Source organism: Polypterus senegalus, chromosome 11 (assembly GCF_016835505.1).
Source record: "Polypterus senegalus isolate Bchr_013 chromosome 11, ASM1683550v1, whole genome shotgun sequence".
Taxonomy (NCBI): Eukaryota; Metazoa; Chordata; class Cladistia; order Polypteriformes; family Polypteridae; genus Polypterus; species Polypterus senegalus.
In genome coordinates, this window is record NC_053164.1 from 102,582,568 (window position 1) to 102,604,814 (window position 22,247).

Consider the following 22,247-nt stretch of genomic DNA (forward strand, 5'->3'; position numbering starts at 1 on the left):
ACTTTATTCATCCACCTTTACTTCAGCCTCCCTCACTTTCTCTTACCTGTACTTCCATTTCCGTCACTCTTTTGCCCACATATTCATTGTCTCTCCTCACCACATGTCCATACCACTTCAACCTACTTGCTATACTTTCTTAAATGTGTGTCACCCACTTTTGTTGTACCTCTGATTGTCTTATTTCTTATTTTGTCATTTTTTATAACTCTACACATCCATCTAATTACTGCCACATCTAACTTCTTCTGTGGTCCCTTTACTGCCTATGTTCCAGCTCCATACATCACTGCTGGTCTTACCACTGTCCTATAAACCTTACCTTTTACCTTTACTTTTATTAAAGAAAAAAAATCCAAGAATGCAGTGAATAAATTGTATTTATATACAGGAGATCTCCAAGCATTTGCTGCTTAAACACGGAGTGTTTGTTCTCATAAGCTGATTGAGTATCACACTCAATTTCCATCAACAAAAAATATATACTACTAACTCCTTATTGAATTTTGTCAAAATGTGTCCAGTCTGTATCATGCAATGACTGAAAAATGTATTCATTTTCTTGTGCCAGGTTGAAAAGAAGTGCCTTAAAGCTACCAAAAATTTCTGAAAAGACACGCAAAATTATAATGAGATGAGAATAATCGTCAGGATACCTTATTTTATTCTTTCATATATTTACAATAGTAGCTGTTAACAGAAAACAAACTGTGTAGAGATATGAATGTATGCGGAAATTGTAATGTACTCTTTATGTTATCTTAAATGACAGCATATATTATATTCTGTAATTAAAGAATAAGGAAACATACTAGAAAAAATGAAAAAAAAAACATAAAAATAATCTTAAAAGAAACAGAAAAAAATTATGTTGTCCATATATGGCATACAGAGGTAAAAGCTTAGTCCATGCTAAAAAAACACACACATAAGTATGGAATAGGCACTCTGTAACAGAAAATGCACCAAGAAGCTATTTACATAAAAATTGTCACACACAACAAATTGCATAGAGAGTAAGATAAGATTCCAAATCAACAGCAATGTAACAGAAATATCCAAAATATGGTCATTGGTATAAAATTAAATTTACATGATTGGCAAAAAAGCAGGGTGAGAGCTCTGACATGGAGTCATTCATCTGCAGAACAATGTGTTGAAGAACATCCCACCAAGCATTATACTAAAGCTTCAACAGGAAAGTGATAGTCTGTGGAAAAGATCTGTCCAAATGTCCCACACATTTAGGGTCTGGCCCGAGAATTTCGGCTAGCTAGGGAGGAGTCCTAATGCACATCAGCATTCTTCTGAAATGATATCCATTTGTGTTCAAGCATTATTATTGGAAAATGACTTGAACACTCAAGAAATGGTAGAGAAGACCTCTTCAATACATTGTTGAGTGGCCAAATACAGTAAGTTATAGTTGTAGAGTTGTAGTTTTCTCACAGTGCTCTGTTTTGAGAATTGCAGTGTTTTCCACAGTTTCTTTAATGCTCAAGTCAGATAATTATTAGTACCCCAGGAAAAGCGGGACAAATCACTTAAGATGAGCTGATGCCAATTCATGGCCATCAAGGCTGTTGGAGCATAACACTAATCTAATCACAATTAATGATGTTGTGTAGACAATAGGAGATATTTTAATGGACACCATGAAAGTAGTCCCATGTCCACAAGTTTTCAGTAAATAGTACCAGTAATTATACAGCAGCCCATGCTGACTACTGCAGTTTACCTTGATGTTGCAAAACACTGATGGTGCTCTTTCTGCAGATTTGCTCCTTAGGCCTTTAACTTAAGTCTTAACATGCATGAGAGTTCTGAAGGTACCACAGTCACCAGCACTCTTTTGTGTGCTGTGCAGCCTCGAAATTCCCACTACCTGAAAATGCCTGGTCACTGACCTCTCCAATGGGGATTACTAGTGGAAGAAATATTCACAGATAGAATTACAAACCTGGTAATGCTACTTTCTTATGCCTGACTTCATACAAATTGCACCACTTTTGGATGAAACTTTTTTCACAAGGCAAAGCTAATCATTTACTGGAAAAAAAGATGCAAAGGTGGTGATTGACAAGACATGTGAGGAGAAAAAAAAAACTTTATTTAACTTTTACCTAACTGCAGTTGAATGAGCCACACATTTAGTTTCCATGCTTGTTTGAGTGATGACCCTCACAGATTTAGTGTTGTTGCATGCATTGTTCACTGCTAAAATAAAATTAATTTACAATAATTTACCTTCTATATTCTTTAAGCTTTGTTAGGGAATACTCAGAATACCTCTCCCATTATTTTATATTTATGAGCAAGTTTACTAGAATATTACATTCAGCCCATATGTATATTAGTTTTTATTTATATTCTATAGGTTTTTGCTGTCTAATATTTTTAGTATCAGAAGTCAGAAGAATAAATATGTTAAAAATACAGAACAGGATAAACTGTTAAATCTTTACAGCATGTAAGAGTTTTTGTCCACTTTTCATGCATAGCTATTTTAAGTATCTTCAAATGTGAATACTGCTTTGACTCCCTTTCAGATTTGATGTAGTCTAAAAGGTTTTTTTTTTCATCTTCATCACTACAATGCATTTGAGATTTATGTTATTAATTTAAATATGCTTTGTCAATTAATATATAAGAGATGGGAGTTTGTTCGCAACTGGAAATTTTTATAGTCTCCAAGCATAGATTTTTGACACATTTTTGTGATAGGTTATGCAGGTTCTTGATTCACTTTTACAGTATTTACAAAACATAAAGGTATAATCATTGGGTTAAAGGACTGGGAAAAAATGAATTGACATAACCAGCACCTGCATGAGGCACATGTACAGTATTTATTTGGGCAAATATAAAAGTCTCCCTGAGACTGCAGAGAAGAGGGAGCTGACAATCTGGTTGTCAATCACAGGACAGTCCAAAGTGCTTTTTTTAAAGCAGTATAGAAGAAGTCTATTCAGAGAAGGCAGTGATGCTCTACAAAAAAGCAAGATGTGTCAGCTTTTTTCATTCACATTATAAAAGCTTGCTGCTGTTAATAAATTGCACTTTTGGAATCTTCACATCTATCTAGCCAATTCAGGCCGCAGGGAACAGCTTTCCACATTAGCGAAGGAGTTATTGCCAAAACTCATGTACTTTTTCTCTGTGACACAGAACATTCATTGTTGTGTACAATTAAAAGTATAATACAAAACGTTTGCAGTATTTTCTCCCTTTCAATTTTGTCTGTAAAATGATTAGTAAAATCTGTTTCATAAATGTTTTACATATTGCACATTTTTGTTGTCATGCTCTTGCTTTTGGTCTTCATTTTTTTTACAGTTTCCCCTTGGCCTGTTTGAAACTTATTTTTGGGGGGATTTATTCCATTTATTTTTGAACTGGATACATTTTTGACAATATTGAAAATGAAATGCATTCTCCCAGGCTCCATTTTGTTTTTGTTATGGGTGCTGCCATTATGTGACTTGTGTTTCCTTATGAAAATGAAATATATTGCAACTGGCATTGTGAAACACTGTTTATTAAAACAAGCACAATGGTACAAAGGTAAATCCATTTTTTTCAATCACGTTGTGCATTTAGGAACCTATGCTCACTGGATATGCTAGCCTTTACATCCCTCTTTCCTTGTGCTTCTTGTTGCCTTTGTTCAATGGACATTGAAACCTTCTTGTGGACACTGGCTGACACTCTAACTGGGCACGGACGCTAGATGTTTGGTTACAATATAATGTTAAATATAAATAGCTCTAATACCTACTGTATTTTTTAGTATTACAGTACATTTGAAATATGAAATACCCTTAATATATTTTAACAAATGTATTTGTAAATACATTGGGTATAAGATATGCAATATGCTGTGTGTCCAAATGAATACTTCTGCATGGTCAATTATGGGTAGTGTTTTAATCTGGTAAAAAGTTAAACATGGGCTGTTCAATGAATTCATTTACTGGTGTCAGCACATGCAGGCTGTGATGTCTTCCACACTGAAACAAGTACTGAAAGCTTGATTTTTTTAAAAGAAGTTTCCAGTGCTAGTAATTTGTTTAATGCATATTTCTTCAATATTCCTTTCTACAGATGAATAAAATATTACAGCATATGTTCAGCAAAGTTTTACTTAGTGGAAACTTAATATACAAAAATGGCAGATATATATTAAAAAACATTAACATATTTACATAAACTGAAATACGGTATGTAGTACCGGCCTGCGCCACCTCCACCTACTCAAAGCTTCATGATGCTCCAACAATGATGGACGGATTAAAAGGAAGAAGTCTACGTGACCATCATCATCATTCAAGCCCTTCCGTGAGAACCCTAAATCCAAAGAGGACTGTTTCATTTATGTTAGGTAGAATGCCCAGAGGGGACTGGGCGGTCTCATGGTCTGGAATCCCTACAGATTTTATTTTTTCTCCAGCCGTCTGGAGTTTTTGTTTTTCTGTCCCCTGGCCATTGAACCTTACTCTTATTCGATGTTAATGTTGATTTATTTTTTATAATTATGTCTTTCATTTTTCTATTCTTTAATATGTAAAGCACTTTGAGCTACTGTTTGTATGAAAATGTGCTATATAAATAAATGTTGTTGTTGTTGTTGTAGTATAACTAGAATTTACAATATTTAAACAAATATATGGATTATTGTGTGTGTAAAGGTTTCCTCATTAGAAACCTCTTCTGTCCTTACCTCAGTTTGTACTTTTGCTCCCATGCAGTGTTCTTCTCTGGCTTAACCTTGCTCTTTTTCTTTACTACAAATTCTTTGTTGCATCTCATTCTTTGTGTCTATTTTCAAATAAGGTTAGTTACCACTGCTATGATCTCTTTCCTGATTCCAAAAACTATTAAAAACTGCTGTCAACAATTAACAAGGCTCACAGGAAAATGTTTAAATGTCTAATGAATAATGACCAAAACAGAAACAGAATCATCACATAATTTTAAAGGCACTGTCAGTCTACCAAGAGCAACCACTTTCAATAAATTCTAATTATACTCTGATAAAAAGATATTCAATAAAGTCTTCAAGAACCTCTAGTTAGCATGAAAGAATTTAAATGCATTTCTTGCCATGGTTAATACTGTCAGAAAGAGATTGGTACAAACATGGTATGTGGGAGATCACTGTACTGCCAACTGAGTAGCTAGGAATGAGGATGGACCCAGAGACGAAAAGAAAGTCTTCAATATCAAGTTGTTAAATGTGAATTGAAAACCAAAACTAAACAAACTTATAATCGAAAACACTTTTTTCATTTAAAAAGATGCAAAAAAGGGGAGTTTAGGGGAGAAAAGTTCATTCCATTATCCAGTAATAAGAAATCCCAAAAGAGAATAAAAAAATCCAGAAACCAGAAAGAATCTAAAGAAAAGCAACAGCAACTCCACACAACTCTCAATGACTCACTGTTAAAGTCCTCTTTTTGAAAAACTACAATATATAGACAGAGGGAGATCCAACAGAAGTGACATTAGTATAGTCCCCATCTTCTGAATTACCACCCACAAAGTACATCCATCCATCCATTTTCTAACCCGCTGAATCTGAATACAGGGTCACGGGGGTCTGCCGGAGCCAATCCCAGCCAACACAGGGCACAAGGCAGGAACCAATCCTGGGCAGGGTGCCAACCCACTGCAGGACACACACACACACCAAGCACACACTAGGGCCAATTTCAGAATCGCCAATCCACCTAACCTGCATGTCTTTGGATTGTGGGAGGAAACCGGAGCGCCGGAGGAAACCCACGCAGACACGGGGAGAACATGCAAACTCCACGCAGGGAGGACCCGAGAAGCGAACCCGAGTCTCCTAACTGCGAGGCAGCAGTGCTACCACTGCGCCACCGTGCTGCCCCCACAAAGTACAAGGACAGAAAATAATTATTAAATAATAAACAAACAGAACAGAAATTACATAAAAATTAAAAATAATGATTCAGAAATAGCAAAAACAACAATAAACAGACAATAAACATAAACCAGAGAAAAAAAAAAACCTCCCAGCTGTAACATAACAGTTATGGCTTGTGGCTCCTTTCCAGCTTTACAGTCTGGGCTATCTGAGTAAATCATGCATTGCCCAAAGTATTAGAGTATAGTGGGCTAGATATATCAGGCTATTGGTCAAAACTAATTTGGTAATTTACTGATGGATAGTGCAACAATATAACTACCCAGAACACTCGAGTTAATTCACTCACAAACAAGAAATGTATAGTTTGAGTGACCCTGATCTATATTTCGTTGAAATGTTGGGAAGAACTTGATGTGGACTGTGACTGTAGACACAGAAAAGTCATCATCTATCACAGCTCAAGCAGTTCTGCGTAAAGCAGGGAGCAAAAGACTCTCATTCATTAATGTGAATGAACGAAAGGAGAATTCCTTTGATTAAATTATTATTCTTAAACAGGGCAACACCAGGTATCCAAACCAAAGAAAATTCGGTGTAATGTTGGTTTTTGTTGAATAAATAATTAACACACTCAAAAAAAAAAATGACAAGATGTCAATCAATGGTGTTTACGAACAGAATTGTAATGGACTAATCGTTTCTGACACCATGCTGGTATGCATAATTAACGAACATAAAATAAACCCAAGAAATTTGTATTGATCTGGAGTTGTGTGGATTGATTTGGTTGGGCTCAATACTCATAAAAAACAAAAAAAAACACTATAAGTGGTCACCTCAATGACAAGGCCAGGTGGCAGGAGGTTTCCTTTGACTGTTGTACCTGTGTTAATGTGTTGTTTCCCCTGTGATCATCCATCCTTTGCTCATGTACTTGGTGAATTACCTCCATACTGTACAAGCAAGGTTTAAAAAAATGTTGTTGGCCCCTGTGTGCTAGAGGACTCTAGGGAGATAGCCAAACCATGGACCAGTATCTCTTCTAACAAAACGGCTTCTGATTTGAAAGTTAAATGTTGATGACCTCTTAATGTGTAAGGTGATTTAAAAGTTAGCTACATATAAAATCCATAAATGAAGATAATAATGACACAATGCAACATACACAGACACTAACTGACATGTAATCAGGAGCAAGAGGTACAACAGGCAAGCTGTTTTGCTTTTTCAATTAAATAAAATGAAGTTATGTCATTTAAAACAGTCTTGTTTATCATGGCACCACAGTGTGGTGACATTTTAAAATGTTGGCCAGACATACAAGTTGGAATTTCACTGTACTCTGTACACATGATAGATTTACTACTACTACCACTACTAAAAATTGATATTATCATCAAAATTATCATCATGGATAATATCCTGGAGAATTTCCTAGGTAATATTTTCCTGCATCCTAGTTGACCATTTTTTCTTTATAATGGATAAAGTATGAATAAAAGTTAACATCATAGTTTGGGTTGCACAAAGCAGGTAGTTTGTTAGATAATGTGATGAAAAACAAAAGTGGAAAGCAAAAAAACAAAAATATAAATTGGCAAAAAATAAATTAATCAATTGTGTTTTTTTAATTAGGTGTTTTCAGCAATAAAGAAATGAAAAAGAAAAAACAAATGATTAAAAAGACTCAGTTTCCCAAAAAGACTGGTATTCCTTTACTTTGACATAGCAGATGCAACATGCTGTATATTGATGTATTTTTGTCGGAAAATAGGATATGTTTAGATTAACAGTAATAATGCATGTGTACTAAGCTTTAAACTGCCAACCTTGATTGCACATTGACATTGGCAAAGACAACTTTTCAAGATAACTTCACTAATGTTTTTTGTTTGCTTATGGATGTTTACATACTGTAAATATTCTTATAAATATAGATTCTAATAAAAGTGGAACCTGGTGGACAACACACCTGAAATCAGTTTGCAAGCCTGATGCTTCAGCTTAACCTCTGACCTTCTGTGCTGAACTTAAGCAAATTCTAGAATAGCTTTGAATGATAAGAACTGCTGTTTGCCATATAAAGGAGCTACATATAATCAAAGCATGTATATTTTTGACCAAATGGAATTTGCTGGTGTGTTTTTGGAAACTGCTGAAAGGTTAGCTGGCACATGTATTCCATGACTTTCTGCATTTTTATTCAATTCTATTTTGCTACCTGCTTCCTCATCACACTTTTTCTGATGATTTTATATAATAAGTATATAATCTTTGTACTCGTTGGTAATTTTGCTGGAATTATTTTGTGATCTTGTTCTATTATTAAAACAGGTAAACACGTTCATAATCATTTCAGTGCTCTGTTGTTATAAAATCAGTATCTGGCTATCAGACCATAATATCATACTATAAAAACAGTAAAATGTTAAAGAATCTTGGCAATGTGTGCAGACTTTAGGGTAAGAAATAAAGAACATTTCAACTCCCCACATCTCTCAACTAAATCCAGACATTAGAGCATCAAATTTGCATCAAATTGTGTTTTTCAGCAATCTTTGTTTTGAAAATAAGAAAGCAAGAAGTAAAGAACTCATACATTATTGTACATTATATAATTTACATCATGTTTATTTAAAACAAGAAAATAATGGGTTTAACTAAGCAAGCTTTTAAATGACTGTTAAAACTACCCAATAAACCTTCACTCTCAGGATATTAGCAGTTGCTGTTGAAATCTGAACTTGCACAGTACCTGCAGTTTTGGTGTTTATTCAGTCTGGTATAACAGACATCAACTGCTTTCAAGTCAAGCATGAACAAGAACATTTTGTGCTTGTATTAATACATAGGTCTGATTATTTTTTTACGCCTTTTTCATATATTTACGAATTATTCTGTACTGGTTACTGTACCTTTATCATTATGATTTTCAAAGCCATATAGTTACTGAGTAAAGAAAATCCCAACCATTCATCACTTAAAGCAGACCTGTCTGTAGAGGAGCTGCCCGTGGTGCTGAAAAAGGAAAGGACTCAAGTAGTGTGGACTGAAGTTCAAAGGTTAACTTTTAACATGTTATTTTAAAAAGTCACTATTTTGCTACTTGTGAATGTAATGTGTATTAATTTCTTTAAAAAGCAAGATATTAATGATGGCATTTCTTTGACAGCAATGACTGTATATTTTGCATAACAGAAAAATATATGTTTTATGCAGGGAAGATGTGAAACGGGAAGAAATGTAACACTGTAGGTAATAACTGAAATAAATCATCAACAAAGTATGAATTATTTTCAAATGAACTGGCAAATTTTAACTGTCTGCCATTTCCTTAATTGTTTGTTGTGTTTTTCACATTAAACTAGCAAGAAATATTCATCAACAAACCATGTGGTAATTTCAGGAAGGTTGTTCAAAGAAGATATTTTGATTTAGATTTATTGTCAATTTAAAGCACACCCCTGGCTTCCCCTCTTTCCTGGCACAATACTGGAGACTCCATTGAAGGGTGGAGGTTCCAGCTGACCTGAAAGTACTTTTTGAAGGAAATATCATTGTACCACATGTACTCCTGAGTCTGGCTTAATACAAGCTCCTCCATCTTAGCCAGGTGATTCACAGTCGGGAGTGGAGAAGGATGATGATCACCCAGACAGGAATGGAAAAGGAAAACAGAGAAAAAGAGAAAGAGGAAGCCATTGCATTGTGGATTTTGGAAAAAAGAAACCTTTGTGAAGGCATACGGTGAAAGGAAAATATTTATTGTGTGGCTAAAGTTGTGTCTGGGGTTTGGGGCTCTGTTACACCCCCTACGGGTCACAATATACAGTGGTCAGTAGATCATTTTCCATAAACCACCCATTATTATCTTCCACAAATATGCAAAATACAATAAAAGGAAGCAAGAAATAATGTGATAAAACAAGGAAACATTGCTGTTTGTACCACAACATAGAGTAAAAACATATAGAAAAGCATGAAGCAATATAAATACACTGCAAAATAGCAATATGTGAATATAAATAAGGAACTAGAAGTTATTAATACTGTGGCTGAACAGAATACAAATGATTACCGCTAATAAAATGTACAACAGAACAGACTAAAGAAAACAGAATAATTTTCAGGCTTGCACAGTGCTCCCATATGTATTGTTATACAGTACCATATTGTTTAACTAATTTTTGCTGCAGTATAAATGAAACAATTTATTTAAAAATCTCAATAAGGAGGATCTATTCACCAAATTATATGTATAAAATTGCAGTGATGTTTGAGCAAGTAACCAGCAACAATAAAGCCTGCACTATGTGACTGTTTTCTATTTTGGGATAAGACAAATCTTTGGTAAGAAACAAACTAGACCATTGAGCACCACTAGAATAAACTTTTACAATTTTCTCCTAAAAAGCCCATTGCTATTAAATGAACTGCTTTAACGTTTAGAAGAGATTACATACAAACTCCAATAAGTGCAACAGTATTAATGAATACAAACTTACATTTTTTCTATCAGCAGATAACAGCTCAAAGATTTACTTCATATGAATGACATTAGCTATGTTTGTCAAGTCTCTAAAGTCAATTTATAAAAATAATAAAAATCCAACAAAAACATTATGAATGTATCTGTAAAAAACAGACATAATGGCTTTGCTCCTCTGTTCCCACTTTGTTATGTAATCCTTGCCCATGGATATGTTAACATGACTCATTCAATAAATTGGTATAAAAGTATAATTTATGAGACATTTTCAAACATGGGGATGTAGTGATTAATGCTTCAGCTTCTGAAGACTGAGTTTAAATCCCAGCTGTTTGAAGTATCCCAAAAAACATGAATTACGTTAAACAGTTACTCTAAACTGACACGGTTCAAGTATGTCAATGGCTTCTGCTTTGCGCCTGATGCTGCCAGAATAGGCTCTACTTCCTATTGAGCCTTTAAAAATATTATAAAACGCAAGGATGTATTTTTAATGCATTTCAACATTCACTTTTAACATATTCTAGTAAAATTACTAAGTAATAAGTAAAATTATGTCATCTATTTAATTTAACTTTAATTGAGAGTGGTGTTAATATTTATTTTTCTTGTTTATAATATTTTACCTATCAAGTAAAAACAAGAATCAGAAGCTGTAAATGTGAAATAAATATGTATGTTTCTTAAGCATATTGGTAGTGTTACATTTTCTCCTACAAAAAAATCAACAACCTCCTTTATTAGTAAAGCATTACAATGTAAAAAATATTAAACCATCACCTACTGTAACATTTCTCTATGAAACCCAGTATAACACAATATTCTGTAAGCAAAAGCTAACATTATGCAGTAATGAGTTGTTTACAAATGTTTCATCACTGCCAAAACTATCTAAATAATGGTACCTGGATTTATTAAGAGCTAAATATCTATTTAAATATCTATTTAATGTTGTATCCTAGTGATGCATTCAGTTTTAGCACAAGTTGGTAAGAGGAATTTGAAGTATAAATATCTTAAAACCTGTGAAATACAGTTTTGATCTAAAAGAATATTATGTTTCACATCAGAATTGGGCAGAGGTGCCCCCTCATTTTGCAGCATCAATTACAAAGTGGAGACGGTGTGGTATTTTTGCAGGTTAACAGTAGAATGGACATTAGTTATGCTGTGTCTCAGCATATAAAACAGACACTGAAAACACTCAGGGAAAATACATTTACATATAAACTAACACAGAAAATAGGTATATTATGCATGTGCTCTTTTTATGCCATGTAATGCTGAATCACGATTAACACAAGTGAAATAAAGTGTGTACCTGTTTCTAAAGGAAATTTTCTTTGTGTTCCTTCCTTTATTTAACTACATCTTTGGTAGCCACTCACCTTTAATCATAAAACAAGTTTGTACAAGTAAACATACTTTTTGAAGTGTTAAAATTCTCCCATTGTTCACATGTCAATATATATATATATATATATATATATATATACTTAACAGTATTAACTATACAGTTTTGTGCACAGTTATCTTAAGAAATTCTAACAACTCACCAGCTTTGAAATGTATTCGATTATGTGAAATGTCTTAAATCAATATATAAATATATAGCAACTGAGTTGAAAGCAAAATTTGTTACAAAGGTTGCAGTGTACCTCAGAGGAACAACATAGAGTTGGAGTGACTTTGTTACAGTCTTAAGTACAGACACTGCTTACATTATTCTGCCTTTGTTCATGATAACATTGTATATTTTCCAAGATTACTTGAGCAGAAATCAATAATTAGACATTTTATGTGACGAAAAATCCAAGGACGGTATTAGAAAGCTGTTTTATAGTATTTAAATGACAGTAGGATTTTATTAGAAAACCCCATCTCTAGTACAAGAAAAGATTGAAATAGAAATAGTCCTAACTGTGCTAGACCATCTTAGCTAAGATTAACAATTTGTTTACACTGTTCAGCACTTCTTAGTAGAGTGTTTACAACATTATTGATGTCACGTAAAAATATATATACAACCTGTAGCATTTCAAAAGAAATGCATGTAATATCAACAAATGAGTAAATGTTTAAAAATCTAAATAAAACCTAGAATTCATAATTGCTCAAATTGGGCTCCTTCATCTTCTCAGCCTGAAACCACTGTAAATCAAGCACTGACTCTACCCAGTTGGTTACTAGCGGCTTAGATAACATTTTTGAGTGAATTCAGCACTGCATATTTTTATACAGCAGCATCTACAGACACACAGTGTCATTTTAAATTGCCTGTTAACAATTAACATGGAGCATTCAAGAGGCAAAAACATAAATAATGCAAGTAAGTACAAGCAGCAGCCCATTATTTTGTTCACATTTCAATGCTAACTTTGAAGATGAATGCTTCAGTCATATTCAGTGAGCTACATTTTAAATAAATTAAATAAATCATAGACACTACAAAAGCGAAACAGGCTGACCATAAAAGAATCGGGTATGTCTGAGCCAAAGAATTCCACTTCATGACTATCCCAGCCATACATACAGAGCAGCTTGATATTGTGGTCCTATAAATAAGATACAGCACATATTGCTCACTTTAAAAATACAATTATTTAGGAAAAAAATATCTCTGGCAAAAAAAAAACAAAAAAAAAAAAACATTCTTTCCATAAATTTGCATGCCCAATTCCAATTCCTACATGGAATAAATCCAATCAAACTAAACAGAAACAGGCAGAAAAGTGTGGTACATTATAAAATACACTCTGTTATTTGTTAAAATACAAGTTGCAGCATTTGAATTATTTTTGATCCTGGTATATAGTTCCTAGAATGTACAAACCGTAAATATGTTTAAAATTACAAAACTTTGTGGCAGTTTTCTTTTTGCCAGAACTGAAAGTTTATAGACAATATATTAATAATAAGATAGAATTTACAGAGCTATATGATATTCATATAAAACACTTCATATTTTTGTAGCACATGCAATGTACAGTACACTTTATAAAAAGCATTCCAAAGTTTGTATACCACACTTTATGCTACTGTACATACATTACCAAACATCTGAAAATAAACTTTAAAAATGACTGCCTGTAACCCGGTCTTGGAATAAATTACTGACTAAAAGACAGACAGAATTTCTCCAATTAAAAAAAAATTGGATTAAGTCAGATAAAGTGAAAGTCAACAAGTGCCAATTATTGTGAAAATTACAGTCAAACCATTTTTTGGATCTTATATTTATAAAATCCTGACTCAGACTGAAGTTACAGGTGTCGCAACCAAAATGAGAATACCTTTTGAGTATTTATTGATTCCACTTTTATGGCAAGATGTGAAAAGTGTACACATCCTTGTTGAAATTTCAGCATTTGCTTAATGTAAAGGCTGAAATAATGGTGAAACATTTTAGCCCTTCTTTCACTTATAATTAAAAATAAAAACTTTCAATAGCTTGGTTGTGTAAGTGTGTTGTATAGGTGCTGTAACTGGATTCTGACTTAACCATGTTCCAAATCACATACAAAGACAAGCTTTACCTAATATCAATACTCTTCTTCTCTTACTTAAAACTGCTTCCCTCATGGAGTTTTGATGACATTGATGGACTGAAAGCCAGAAGTCTACGTGACCATCATCATCAGGTCCTTCCATGAAAACCCTAAATACAAAGAGGACTGTTTGATTTATGTTAGGTAGATTGCCCAGAGGGGACTGAGCGGTCTCTTGGTCTGGAACCCCTACAGATTTTACTTTTTTTCTCCAGTTTTTGGAGTTTTTTTTGTTTTTTCTGTCCACCCTGGCCATCGGACCTTACTTATTCTATGTTAATTAATGTTGACTTATGTTTATCTTTTATTGTGTCTTCTATTTTTCTATTCATTTTGTAAAGCACTTTGAGCTACATTTTTTTGTATGAATATGTGCTATATAAATAAACGTTGATTGATTGATTGATGGAGGGATGGCCATCCAAATCTTTTGTCTTCATTTATCCCTGTCTGCATTACTAATTATTATAAAGAATCTTCTGTATCTTCTGTATCTCCTGATGTCCTCATATGAATATTGTAAGCCAAAATTAAAATCATCTGTTCCTGTAAAATTTCTGTTGATAGTTTTTTGGATGCATAGTGCTCAAATATCCAAGATCCAAAAGAAGATAACAAATGATCTGAAAGATGCTACTGTTGAAAAGTTGAACAGGATAAAGCAAGTTAATAAAAAGGATTGATGGATGGATGAAGCACATTAAAGACCTTCATTAAGAAGTCAAGGAGATATGATATCATTAGGACATCGCAAAGATTAGGATGTCCCTCCAAAGCTGATGAATCAACAAGGAGAAGGGTCATCTTGAAAGAGCTTTAGAAATTTACAGCCCTATCTGGCCACTCCATAGTACCCCCATTAAAAAAGGACCACGTTATTGTTCTGCTTGAGAACTGACAAGTGAACTTTTTCAAATAGGAACTGGGAGATATGCACAAAACAAAACAAATAAAAATAGTGACCAAAAAAAAAATGAAAGGCAACAAGCAAAGTCAAAATCTAGGCAAGAAGGCAAAACCAAGAAAGATGTGAAGTAAAGAGTAGCTTTGCTTTTTTTCCTTAAGGTATTGTATCCAAAGATTGTATAAAGAACTGAGCTCCCAGCTGATGTTTTGTCCCATCATGGAAATAAACCGAAGGTTGCAACTTCATAGGCCACATCCTAGAAATATGTGACTCAACCCTAACGATGGACTTAAATTTGACTGCAAAGATGGTACATATTTAAACTTAAATTAAAAGTGAGCACAAACTGATATTAAAACTGAACATCACAATTATAGGGTGGCATGATGGAAATTGTTTATCTAAAAGTAACCATTAAGACCAAATCAATTTTGCAAGAAGACATGTTCACAAAGAAAGTATGACCTGAAGAGGCCAAGGTTAAACATTTTGACTATAAGTCCAAAAGGTATGTTTTAAAGAAAAGACAGCTCAACAACCAGAGAACAAAATATCTACTACCAGCCATGCAGGTAGCAGCATAACACTATGGGGCTGTTCTACTCTAAGGGATCAGGAGAACTTAATAGGATAGAATATAAAATGAATATGTCTAAATAACCGCAATTTCATTTTTTAAAATATGACAACAATCAGAAGCACACAGTCAACTCAATCAAGGCTTAAAAAAAGTAAGTTCAATGCTAAGGAATTGACCAGTGAGTGCATGCACCTCAATCCTACGGAATATCTGTGGAGTGAATTAAGAAGAGAGTTTTGCATGAGGGGATTCCCTCATAATTAACCAATTCTGAACTCTTTTGCAAAGAAGAGTGTGCTAAAAATCATTAAATCCAGGTGTACAATATCATTAAAGACCTAACTGCTCTATTCAGAGAGAATGATAACTTTGCTAAGTACCAATTGGGGGATATGTATTACAATGGAACAGGTCATTGAAAGTGTTTGTTTATGTATTTATTTTAACTTTTGTAAGTGTCACCCATTTGCTTGGCAGCCTTTCTAGGACTGGTTTCTGCTTTGTACTTATTGATACTGCGTCAGGCTTGCAACCCCAAGCTGGATAAGCTAGAATAGAAAGAAAAAGGACAGATGGGTGATCCGTTTGTTTTTACTTAAATGTAAATGTTAGTTAAAATGTTTTATCAAAGATGTAAATCTTATCTGACATGGTGTGTCTTGATAATAACTTTTACTAAAGGCTGAAGCTTCAATAAGAGCATTTAGGTTTTTGATATACACTAAATATGCAGCAGGCAACAGGACTTTCACTTTTGCCATTTTACCCTGATTTATTCATCAGGAATACACCTTTTCATGCTCTCTAAAAACATTTTGACCACAATGTACCATTTATAGGCAACTATAATGTAAAGATCTACAGTACAAATTAATGAAATTACTTCAAACAGTAAAATGTATCAATTATAATCAATAGAACAACCTAACTGAAGCCTGAATATATGCTTGACCAGCCAAATGGCTGAATAATAAGCACATGGTAAAGGATTGCTTTCTTTTCTTTTTACACCATGTTAAAACTACCTAAACAAAATCCTTCAGGTTCAAAGACACCAAGTTTTGAATAGAAGGTTCCATGAACTTCAGATATTTCAATATTTTTTTAGCCTGCCTGTTTGTATACTAGATGCCAATAAAGCTCTCCATCATTAATAAACCAGTAAGAAACATAATAAATCAAACGTTTAAATCATGTAATATTATATATTATTCCTCTCTTGTATCAATGCCTACTGACTATTTATTGTTTATTCATGGGAAATGCAGCGTGCTATGTAATTATTACAAAGAATCCAACCATTACACATAGAACAACTAAAACAACTTAGAGAATGTAAGTCTGCTTTCTTGTATAATTTCTTGAACAATTTTTTCTTGTTTTTCTTTCACATAGTTTCTTCGCTTAGGATCTAGGATGCACTTTCTACATAAATTTTAAGAATTTAATTGCTTACATAAATTAGCACCTTATACATGGAATAGAATGCCCTCAGCTTCCATTTTCATGTAATTAAATGCTACAGAGTATCTTTAAATAGTATCTACACAAATGGTATGTTAATATGAAAGATAAAACAAAGCATAAAGTTTCAAGAAAGGTGGAATTTGTACATTTAACCCTACATGGATGTTGTTAGTGGTATGCTTGTAAAATAACAAATAAGTTAATTTTCCACAGAATCTCCTTATTAAAAAAATGCATAAATCCTTTACTTGGTAAACTGGTTCAGTGTAAAAAAAATAAAATGTCCTACTTACCTACTCGAAGTTCTTGTCCAAATACAGTTTTTTCTCCTAGCGCAGAGCAATTCCATCTTCCATAGCGGAACTGATATTGGCATTCATTGATACCTAGCTGAGCACCTTCTCCAATCACTATTATGGCATCAGGGCGGCTTTGGCAGATTGCCCGTTGTCGAGGAGCCAACCCAGGGATCTTATTGCAGATTATATTTGCTCCTAAAGCCACCACTGAAGAGAGGGCTCTACAATGAAAAACATTGAAAACTGGATATTAGGCTTAAAATACTTATTACTAAATAATGTAACCAGAGCCACCAGCACCCTTTGGAAAGTATAATAGATGACCTTACAGAAATTTTAGTTGTTCAAGGCAACCTACACAGTGTGGTCAATGTAATGTAAAACATAATCTATTGTGTGGGTATGTTCTATTTTAAACCTGGATAGTTAATGTTTCACTGCTTAGAGTCTGAACAAGGCAAGAAAATCCTCATTGTTATTTAAGAATTATTCAGGTCCTGCTGCAACTATGAAAAAAAACCTAATGAAGGACTGTCAACTTCTTAAAAGCCAACTGCGCCAATATATCAAAAAATTGATTTACTTTTTAAAATCAATTTATGATCTGCTTGAATTGCTAAGTATTGACAAGAAAAAAGGCTGCCAAGCATATGAGTACATTGTTTAAAAAGCTTAGATCTCATTATCTACAAATTTAACCACAAAACTCAACATTTCATTCTGTTTACTTGTTATGATTTTACAATTATACTAAACAATTCTAACACTAAAATTCATTCTTTGTTACATGGATATTCATAGCATACTATTCAGTTAGCTTGTACTTGCACTGCACCATGAAATTTCTTTGATTCCAGGATTGAAACCACTACTGCAAGCTAGATCTTCTCTACTTCATTTTAACCTCAATTAAACAGATTATTGTTGAATTATAAAACTGTATCTGATTAGTGTCTTTAAAATATAGTCTGTCAAAAGTATCATGCTTTCTATATCTAGTGTATGACTGTCTACTTATTGTAAAAGCACAATCTCGGAATACCATGAAAAAGTATTGTCTATTAGAAAATCCTCACAAACCTAATGGCTGCTTCAAATTAGACCTCCCAATGAAAAAATATATTTTCACATGTTTCTCCTTATTGGCTTATTATCGGAATAATGACATAAAATAAATTAAAATCTGTTCTGTGTCCAGATGACTGTGTTCATATTCTAGCCTTGGTTGGCATGTTGTATCTATGTTTTTTTTTTGCAGGTGCTACATTTTTTTGTCCCACATTCTAAAAATATACATTACTTTGTAAAACATTGTGGTGCAAATGAATGTAGGGTTGTGTATGATTGTGCCCAGCAATGGAATGGCAACCCAGGAAGGGACCATTTCTGCCTCACATGATTCTTCCAAGATAGATTCTGGCATCATGTGATACGCACAAACACACACACATTATACATATACCTGTACAGTTAGGTCCATAAATGTTTGGACAGAGACAACTTTTTTCTAATTTTGGTTCTGTACATTACCACAATGAATTTTAAATGAAACAACTCAGATGCAGTTGAAGTGCAGACTTTCAGCTTTAATTCAGTGGGCTGAACAAAAAGATTGCATAAAAATGTGAGGCAACTAAAGCATTTTTTTAACACAATCCCTTTATTTCATGGGCTCAAAAGTAATTGGACAAATTAAATAACTGGAAATAAAATGTTCATTTCTAATACTTGGTTGAAAACCCTTTGCTGGCAATGACAGCCTGAAGTCTTGAACTCATGGACATCACCAGATGCTGGGTTTCCTCCTTTTTAATGCTCTGCCAGGCCTTTACTGCAGCGGCTTTCAGTTGCTGTTTGTTTGTGGGCCTTTCTGTCCGAAGTTTAGTCTTCAACAAGTGAAATGCATGCTCAGTTGGGTTAAGATCAGGTGACTGACTTGGCCATTCAAGAATTTTCCACTTCTTTGCTTTAATAAACTCCTGGGTTGCTTTGGCTGTATGTTTTGGGTCATTGTCCATCTGTATCATGAAACGCCACCAAATCAATTTGACTGCATTTAGCTGGATTTGAGCAGACAGTATGTCTCTGAACACCTCAGAATTCATTCAGCTTTTTCTATCCTGTGTCACATCATCAATAAACACTAGTGTCCCAGTGCCACTGGCAGCCATGCACGCCCAAGCCATCACACTGCCTCCACCATGTTTTACAGATGATGTGGTATGCTTTGGATAATGAGCTGTTTCACGCCTTCTCCATACTTTTTTCTTGCCATCATTCTGGTAGAGGTTGATCTCTGTTTCATCTGTCCAAAGAATGTTTTTCCAGAACTGTGCTGGCTTTTTTAGATGTTCTTTAGCAAAGTCCAATCTAGCCTTTCTATTCTTGGGCTTATGAGTGGCTTGCACCTTGCAGTGCACCCTCTGTATTTACTTTCATGCAGTCTTCTCTTTATGGTAGACTTGGATATCGATACGCCTACCCCCTGGAGAGTGTTGTTCACCTGGTTGGCTGTTGTGAAGGGGTTTCTCTTCACCATGGAAATGATTCTGCGATCATCCACCACTGTTGTCTTCCGTGGACGTCCAGGTCTTTTTGCGTTTCTGAGTTCACCAGTGCTTGCTTTCTTTCTCAGGATGTACCAAACTGTAGATTTTGCCACTCGTAATATTGTAGCAATTTCTTGGATGTTTTTTTTCTGTTTTCGCAGATTAAGGATGGCTTTTTTCACCTGCATGGAGAACTCCTTTGACCGCATGTTGTCTGTTCAAAGCAAAATCTTCCACATGCAAGCACCACACCTCAGATCAACTCCAGGCCTTTTATCTGCTTAATTGATAATGACATAACAATAGACTTGCCACACCTGCCCATGAAATAGCCTTTGAGTCAATTGTCTAATTATTTTTGAGCCCCTGAAATGAAGGGATTGTGTTAAAAAATGCTTTAGTTGTCTCACATTTTTATGCAATCTTTTTGTTCAACTCACTGAATTAAAGCTGAAAGCCTGCACTTCAACTGCATCCGAGTTGTTTCATTTAAAATTCCTTGTGGTAATGTACAGAACCAAAATTAGAAAAAAGTTGTCTCTGTCCAAATATTTATAGACCTAACTGTATATAGTCTTATATTTGCACATGTGTGCATAAGGAGCACTACAAGGCTTTGATGTTGAAAGCTTTGCCCTGAAGACCTGAAGGAGGATTGTTTTTTCACTACCTTCTCTCTTGCTCACAAACCAGAAGATGAACTCTAAGGCGATCATTGAGGTCACTTCCAGTTTGACTCTGGAGGTCCTGCTTCTTTTGCCCCCACAGTTATTTAAGAAACAACAGCATCAGAAGTCATCTTTCAATGAAGAACCCACTCCAAAGAGCATAGAACTCTCCTTGAGAAATGGTAACAATAGGCTACAAAAGACACCAGACGTTTACAATTTCATTTGGGATTTTTTCTTTTATTTTCTTATATTAAATGGATTACCTGGACTGGCCCCAACCCTTCACAATTTCTCTTTCCATTTCTTATTTTTTAATGTAAACACTATGTGTGCATGCATTAATATAAAATATTATAAAATAGAAAATATATAATATTGATGCAACAAAAAAGTGAGCTGCTAATTGAATTTAATAACATCATTTTGTAGGAAACCAAAGCTCAGTTTACTATGTTATCTTCATGAATTAGGACGGTTATACAAAGACAGAACCACAAATTAAACTGTTATGAACTTGTAGTTGCTGTAAAGATTTTTATCTATACTGCAGCTAGGGTATGAGAAATTCAAAAACTTAAGTTGTTTAAACACCTTAATTCTATCATTGAACAACAAATGACTTAAAAAATAAAATATCCCATGAAGCTCATTAACACATTTAAAGAGAAACAAGTTTAATTTATGAAAGCTTCATTTCTGGGAAATTAAAATAGAATACAAGTTATATGTTGCTGGAAAGCTGTATCTTTATCTAAAATTCACAACTGAAAACTTTAACATCTATGTTTTACCGTTAAAGTAACATTAAAGCTAATCTTCCATGGAAATCACAAATAGAAAGAAACAAAGGCAGGTACAAACTGTGAAACAGCCATGGCCTCCTCTGTTTACACTAAAAACTTAATTCAGTAGCCATATAAGCACATAAGTGTTTCCCCACTATTTCTAGCAACTGATCCACATTCAACTGCTAAGCCATTTTCCCAAAGTCTCTGTCCAAGAGGTCCACAATATATTTCTGCCTGACTTTTCAAATAGCCCTGTTGAACATAAACTCTACAATTCGGGCTTTGAAAAAGACTGCAGTGTAACCAATCGTACACAATGCTGACCATCTCTGCACGCACCTTTACCTGCCAAAAACATTCACAAGATACTTTCGTTTCAGGCACTGAGTGAGAATTTAATGTGATGGCAAATGAAAGCTGAGAGAGACAGAGATCTATAACTGTACTTGAAAATGCAGACAAGAAATCAGGAAAAATTCAGTGGCATATTTATATAGACAAAGGGCAGAATGCATAACTTACAAAAGAAAGGATAAGGCAAGTTACTGATAATAAAGGAATCGCCAAGATCAAAAAGCAATGGAGATGCAAGAAAAAGAAGAAGCTAGAAAAGTGAGAACAACTCAAGTAAACCCATGAATGAGGGCATTCATTCTAGATAAAACTCTGTTTATTAACAATTAACACCAAATCTCTGAATTATTAACACGCTAAGCAAAAATAACAGAAAAACTGACACCATTAGTAAAATAGGTCACTAGTTCAACAACAACAACAACATTTATTTATATAGCACATTTTCATACAAACAGTAGCTCAAAGTGCTTTACATATTAAAGAATAGAAAAATGAAAGACATAATTATAAAAAATAAATCAACATTAACATCGAATAAGAGTAAGGTTCAATGGCCAGGGGGGACAGAAAAAACAAAAAAACTCCAGACGGCTGGAGAAAAAATAAAATCTGTAGGGATTCCAGACCATGATACCGCCCAGTCCCCTCTGTTCAAAGGAAAAAGCTTCTTTTAGTCTGATCTCTTCTAAACCTTGTGTT

General features: G+C 34.1%; 1 protein-coding gene across 3 annotated transcripts in view; it reads right to left on the reverse strand.

Annotated features, from left to right (window-relative positions):
- LOC120539385 (protein Wnt-7b) overlaps positions 1 to 22,247 on the reverse strand; it is a 295,008-nt gene that overhangs the window by 261,637 nt on the left and 11,124 nt on the right. For all 3 annotated transcript variants that reach the window (XM_039769398.1, XM_039769397.1, XM_039769396.1), the window contains exon 2: positions 17,178 to 17,404. In XM_039769398.1, coding sequence (XP_039625332.1) covers positions 17,178 to 17,404 — 227 coding nt within the window. The remainder of the gene's footprint in view (positions 1 to 17,177; positions 17,405 to 22,247) is intronic.